The sequence below is a fragment of the Cucurbita moschata genome, unplaced genomic scaffold (assembly GCF_002738365.1).
Source record: "Cucurbita moschata cultivar Rifu unplaced genomic scaffold, Cmos_1.0 Cmo_Scf00005, whole genome shotgun sequence".
Taxonomy (NCBI): domain Eukaryota; kingdom Viridiplantae; phylum Streptophyta; class Magnoliopsida; order Cucurbitales; family Cucurbitaceae; genus Cucurbita; species Cucurbita moschata.
Window position 1 is genome coordinate 1090133 of NW_019268521.1, and position 7466 is coordinate 1097598.

Sequence of the window (7466 nt, forward strand, 5' to 3'; positions counted from 1 at the left end):
TTTTTTTTTTTTTTTTTTTTTTTTTTTTTTTATGACTTCAGATATGTACAACAAGAGAGAGTATAGAAGGCTTGTCGATCCTTGAGCTTCCACTGCTCTGTGGTCATGGTATCCGGCTTCACCCCCAATAGAGGTTCGTGAAGATCTTTCTGGTACAGATAATCTTCAATCTGCATCTTCCAGAAACCGAAATCGGATCCATCGAACTTCTCAATTCCAATCTTTGAACTTACCATCTTCACAGATCGTGGTGAATTTTGCCTAGCTCCTGGCTCTGACTTCCGCCTGGCTCTGATACCAGTTGTTGGGATCGATACCAGTCGTTAGCTCTGATACCAGTTGTTAAAATCACACAACAACGCACACGCTCGATCCTAACGACTGGTATCAGAGCTAACGACTGGTATCGATCCCAACATTCCCATCATCTCATCTTGGTTCACAATTAACATGGCCCACATGCTTTGACGCCATCCCAAGTCACGGGATGTCATTGACCATAACAGCTCACTCGATCATGTCATCGAGAATGGGCTCACGCGTCATTCATAATCTCGGGACATCGTGAACATCCATCATTGTGGTTCAATCGAGGCATTGGCCTTCTTGTGTCCATGTTGAACCATTTATGGAATACGACACTTAGGCTAGGGTGCAATACCAGGACACTTGTGCTGCCCAGTATTGTCTTTGAAAAATCCATTTCAAAGGAAGCCGCCCAAGACACTTGTTTCAAAACGCTCACTCACTGTGACACACACATGCCAGATGGTATCTCGCTTAGGCCACAGGGACCAGAGGTGGTGGGGAGCTGACACCATGCTTCCCCCTATAATACAATTTTGCATCATGTAGACATGTACTAAAACTAATGCTCTATACTTGTGGGGTCTCATATATGTATATAATTCATATAGACGTGAAGAACGATACATTTTTGTTCTCCTCTTTCTATAACAATTTGAGGTCCCTATGCACTAAAACATTTAGTGTAGGGTTGATATATATGAAAGTGATACCCCCATATGTATGAAAGTAGTGCATACCCAACAAGACCTAAAGATTACGAATGACATGAGTCTAGTGGGTTTCACATGTACAAAAGTTGTGCAAACATAAAAAAACTAAAGCACAAACCGTTATTTTAGGTCCTAGTAGAAATGAACGTCATGATTCATCTTTGATGTATCAGCATTTTCAAACTCCAACAAATGGGTCACTTACTATACATTTGTAATACTCAACCATTTCCAAGCATGAACATCTTACGCTACTGACAGTGGTTGCTACATAAGCCATGGGTAGTTATGTTAGAGTCAACTTTTGCAATAGTTTTCATGCTTTAATACTTTTCGCAAAGAAATCTTTGTATTTGAACTAACTTTGAGATTTATACTTTCAAACATGAATTTTAGGGTTTCTATATGGATAATCTCATATCGAAATAATAAATCATCTCGATATCATCATTTACAAAACAATAATTACCTCTCGCACAATTCAACGATGGAAAGTTTTTTTCTTTCTCGAACTAAATGATATGATTTATGCATAAAAGTGAGATACAAGTGTATGGTGGGATGAGGGGTTTAGGGTTTGGTGGACAAGAAATTGGAGACATAAAGGGGGCAATATGATTAAAAGGTGGGAGAGAGAGAGGGGGAGCCCTATCAAAATGAGCAAAAGAAAGTCCAAAAAACACATCCATACAATGAGTTGAAGCCAAGTTTTTATGGGGTTTGAAAGAAAGAAACTCTTTCCTCCTCCTTTTGCCTTTCTTTTCTTTCTTTTCACATCTCCCATATGTCTTGTGATGAACAAAAAGGTAAGGCCTCCCTTATTATGTCATTGTTCCTATGGCCTTCCAAAAGAGACAAATGCAACATATAAATCTTTTTAATAATGTATTTTCTATTGAAGATAGGGATACTTCTATCTTTCTCTCTTCTTATCTATTCTAATCGAAATGTCAAGCCTACTCTAAATAGATATTATCCATTTTAGCTCGTTACGTATCACTGTTAGCTTCACAGTTTTAAAACACATCTGTAGTAAGAGGTTTCCACACCCTTATAAAGAATGTTTCGTTTTCTTCTCCAACTGATGAGATCTCCCAAAAATAACCCTAAATTTTGTATTTTATCTTGAAAATACCTTTAAACTTTTAACAAAACGTTTTAAAAATACATTTTCTATTAGTTTCTGGATAGAAACCGTTTGTAATTTGATTCAGAAATACCCTTCGACTTTCAACTGTGTTGTTTCAAAAATACCCTTCATTTTCAAATGTTTCATCAATATTCTTTAAAGTTAAAAATACTCTTATCGTTAGTACCATATTTAAAAAATACTCATGAAATTTTGAAAGTAGCTTTACACCCTTAACCCTCCTAAAAAAAAGTTCAAAAAAGCTTCCAATGTCACGACATTGAATTGTTTATCTACACCTCATAGATTATCTTCAAACTTTTAAAAAAAAATTCTAAAAATTTTAGGAAATTAATATTACTTTTAAAAGTTCATGAATATTTTTTAAACGTAGTTCTAACGATTCAGTCCACGTACGTTAGATAAAAGTATTTTTGGACTTTATAAAAAAGTTTAAAGGTTACTAAAAATGTATTTTTTTTTAGTTTTTTTTTTATAAATTTTAAAATTCAATAATATTTTTTTAAATAAAATACAAAAGTAAGATATATTTTTATTAATATATAAAATATTGGTGTTATAAATGAGAAACTTTTATGAGTTGTAACAGAATATTTATTGCTATCCACAAAAAATGATAATAATAAAATAATAATAATAATAATAATAAAAAGAAAAGAAAATAATGAAAGGTCCACATCCTGAATGGCACACAATATTGCCCCATTTCTTAAGTCAAAGCAAAAAATAAAACACTCCATTTTTATCTCTCTTTCTACCTATGTTCTTCATCATGTCTCTATGTCTTAAATAATGCCTCTTATTTTCTTGTCTTCTCCGAAATAATACCTTTTTAACCCAATTAGTTTAAATCCGATAGCATCGAGGTCCCAAAGATCGTTACACTATTTCAGGTTCTTCGATTTCATCTAGTATTTTAGCAGATTTTAATCTTAAAAATTGTGAAATCTCACATTTGTTGGAGAGGAGGATGAAACATTCATTATAAGAGCGTGGAAATCTCTTTCTAGTAGGCGTGTTTTAAAATCGTGAGGGTGACGGTGATACGTAATGAGACAAAGTGGATGATATTTGTTAGCAATGGAGGCCAAAGTAGATAATATCTGCTCGCGACGAGCGTGTGAAAAACTACCTGTCCTTAATAGATGCATTTTAAAACATGAGACTGACGACGATACGTAACGAAAAAAAATGGATAGTATGTGCTAGCGGTGGGGAGGTATGGAAACCTCGAGCCAAAGAAAATAATATCTGCTAGCGGCAGGGCCTTTACCTGATAGATACATTTTAAAAGTGTCAGACTGACGACGATACGTAATGAGCAAAAACGTACAATATGTGCTAGCGGTGGGGAGGTATGGAAACCTTGAGCCAAATAAAACAATATATGTTAGTGGCGGGGTGTGGAAAACTACCTTTCTCTAGTAGATATATTTTAAAACTGTGAGACTGACGACGATACGTAACGAGCAAAAACGGACAATATGTGCTAGTGGTGGGGAGGTATAGAAACCTCGAGCCAAAGAAAATAATATATGCTAGTGGCGGGGTGTGTAAACCTACCTTTGCCTAGTAGATACATTTTTAAAACAATGAGACTGACGACGATACATAACGGGCAAAAACGGACAATATGTACTAGCGGTGAAGAGGTATGGAAACCTCGAGCCAAAGAAAACAATATCTGCTAGCAGCAGGGTGTGGAAACCTACCTTTCTCTAGTAAATACACTTTAAAACTGTGAGACTGACGACGATACGTAACAGGCAAAAACGGACAATACGTGCTAGCGGTGGGGAAGTATGGAAACCTCGAGCCAAAGAAAACAATATTTGCTAGCGGTGAGGTGTGGAAAACTACCTTTCTCTAGTAGATACATTTTAAAACTGTGAGACTGACGACGATACGTAACGGGTAAAAACGGACAATATGTACTAGGTGGGGAGGTATGGAAACCTCGAGCCAAAGAAAACAATATCTACTAGCGGCGGAGTGTGGAAACCTACCTTTTCCTAGTAGATACACTTTAAAACGGTGAGACTAACGACAATACGTAACGGATCAAAACAGACATTATCTACGAAAACATTTATTGATTATCGATCATAACATTACAATTTTTGAAACAACAATCAATAATACTTTTTTTTTCTTGGGCTAGAATCAAAAAAAGAAAAAAAAAAGAATGGTACTGAGAAGAACTGTTTGAATGGCAGGAGTGAGAAGGAAGATTCCTTAAGAGAAATGGTGTAGGGCCAATGATCCTACAAATATTTATATTTTGTGTTATCCTAAGGGTCCATTTCCATGCCTACATGTGATGCTCCCTCTACCCTTCATCCCTTCTCTCTCCTCTCTCTCATTATTTACTTTCTACCCTCTCTCGACACCCTAAACCGACTCATTCAATACCTATTATCCTGTCTCTTTCTCGTTCGGTGACCTCAACGGGTTAACATATCAATACCTTTACATCTTACAAACCTGAGATCAAAATCAATCGAGATAATAGCAATATTTTTCAAGTACGTATCTTACTGACCTAAAATGTTCAACGAGTTTATTACTTGAAAAGCTTCAAACCTCATTCGGTTTGTAACACGGTCAAGATATCAATGACTTGACATCTTACTACCTGAATATTCATGACGTTTTTTTTAGGTACATCCCTAATTATTTATTTATACTTTGTGCCACCACCTTTCACAATATTGATAGTTTTTTAATTAACTAAACATAAGGGGTTTGCATGCAATGTGTCATATCTTTTAATTTATTTTTAATGAAATAATAAATACAATATTTTTCATTATTATTTTTCTCTATAAACTTTCATATTAACATTAATTATGGTAATTGGCCTCATTAAATAATAGCCATAATAATATATATTTATTTAAAAATTTTAATATATATTTTCATTATTTTTTTATTATTAATAATATATTTTTTTAATTAAAAAGAGTTATGAGACTATTAATTATAACATGACCCCTCAAATTATACATATTTAATTAATATTTTTATTTTTTACATTTAAGTCATTTTTGTCCACTTATTTTTAAAATTTCAATTTTATTTTTATATTTTATTTTTATTAATTTCAATGGTCCCTACCATTTATCAATGTTATGAAATTGCTGGCCACCTCACCATCAATTTTATTTTTATTTTTATTTTTATTTTATAATTAAAATTTTAAAAATTAAATTTACACAAATATTAAAAAAAAAATTAAAAGGGTAACTTTAGCCTCATATATATATATTATTGACAATTTTTTTAAAAAAAATTACTTAAACTTTATTAAATTTTTTAGGCCAAAAAAAATAAATAAATTATTAAAATGGAAAAACATATAACTCTCGCCGAACTCTATTCTACAATTTCTCAATCCCCCCCCCCCCCCATTGTGAGTGTGTGTATGAACAACAAAAACCCGACATCCCGACCCGACTCGACCCTTACTCGAGTTTTCCTAAAGCCACAATATGTTTTGTCTTCACTCACTCACCAGTACTCACCGAAGTTGGTTTGCTAGCCACAATCTCATAGTTCCCACCACCCTCGTCCTCTTCCTCTTCATCATCGTCGTCATCATCGTCTTTATCGTCGCGATCCATCGGTTCGCTCTCCATCTCTTCGTTGCCCGAGTCGGGTCGGGTGATCTCTTGCTGCGGTGGCCATTGTTGTTCAGGTTGAACCATCAATGGAATCATCGTCGAAGAATCGATGTTTTCGAGCTCGAGCTTCCTGTTATTGTTGTTGTTGTTGTTTCCGCCGCTCTTTTCCCTATACAATGCATCGAGCTGGTGGAAATAAGGGCATGTCTTGGAATCCTCTGGCCTTGTTTTTCTTGTTTCCTTCACTTTCTTGAAGTATTTGTTTATGTTTTCCCATTTCTCTTTGCATCTCTTTGCATTTCTATTGTAACCTATTCTCTTCATGGCTGATGATATCTCTTCCCATAATGGCCCTTTTGGTACATTCTCTTGATATTTAGCTTCAAGATTTGTTCTTAATTTGATCAATGCTTCTACTTCCACTTTTGGCCATCTTGATGAGCTTGAAGATGGACTCATAGTGTAATTCTCCCCACCATTATGATCCATTTTCATAATCTCCATCTTTTGTGGAAGAACTACTTGCAATGTCGATGAAGATGGCGGTGCTGGTGGCGGTGGCGGTTGTACGACCGGTGTCGGATTTGACATGGGTATTGGTTGTTGTTGTGGTGGCGGCGGTGGCAGTGGCGTTCGTGACAGATTGTTGTTGTTGTGGTTGTTGTTGTTCTGTTGGGATTCGGTTATTTTTTGGAGGAACGAAGTAATGGCGGCGTCTTTAGCAGCCGCCATTGATCTTTCATGAGCTAAAATCTCTCTTTCTCTATTGATTTTAGCCATTTCTTGAATTCTCCAAGCTTCTTCTCTAACAATTCTCTCTTGTTCCCTTTTCTCAATAGCTTCCAAGAATCTCTTTTGCATTTCCACTTGTTTTTGAATCACTTCCTTCATTAATCTCTCAAAAAACTCCTTCCATTTCCTCTTCTTCGTCCTCCTCCTCGGTGCCTCATCGGATGATGTCGATGAATCATCGACATCATCCGATGTTGAATTCGAGATAAGATCCGCTTCAAGAAACCCCACGGGAATGGACGAGGTGGTAGGGTTATTGAACGGAGCGGGCGGAGACGGGAGGTGAATTGTGGGATTTGGTTGAGAGAAGGATATGTTCATCAAGTGGGGTAGGGTGGTGGTGGTGGTGGATGGAACAGTGGGAATGACGGTGGTTGACGGCGGAGGTGGCGGCGGTGGATTGAAATTAAAAGGTGGGTGATTCTCAAGAGCTTCTAATTGTTCAAAAAATTTATAAGTTTTGCTATCTGGTTTCCCACTACGAACTTCTCTTGTTCTTTTATGGTATTTGTAAACATTCTCAAATTTCTCTTTGCATTTCTTTGCACTTCGATGATATCCAAGCTCCCCTAGTTTCCTGATTAAAAAAAAAAAAACCAAAAAAAAAAAAAAAAAAACCCCACAAGAGATAAAAATCAAAACTTTCATACAAAAAAAAAAAGGAAAAAAACATCAAATTGCATGTCGAAAAGCAATGATTGAGCTAAAAAAACGAAGAAATTAATGATATTTTCATGTGAAAATTGCAAAATTTCCTCAATTTTTAAGAAAATCTCCTTGAATTTCAGTGTCACTGAATTGGGTTTTCAGTTTAATTAAAGATTCCCAAGAACACAAAAAAAAAAAAAAAAAAAAAAAAAAAAAAAAAAAAAAAAAAAAACA

General features: G+C 35.3%; 1 protein-coding gene across 1 annotated transcript in view; it reads right to left on the bottom strand.

The window, feature by feature from the left end:
• Positions 1 to 5480: 5480 nt before the first annotated feature.
• LOC111443426 (trihelix transcription factor GT-2) overlaps positions 5481 to 7466 on the bottom strand; it is a 2507-nt gene continuing 521 nt past the window's right edge. The window contains exon 2 of the mRNA XM_023081236.1: positions 5481 to 7161. Coding sequence (XP_022937004.1) covers positions 5676 to 7161 — 1486 coding nt within the window. The 3' untranslated portion in view covers positions 5481 to 5675. The remainder of the gene's footprint in view (positions 7162 to 7466) is intronic.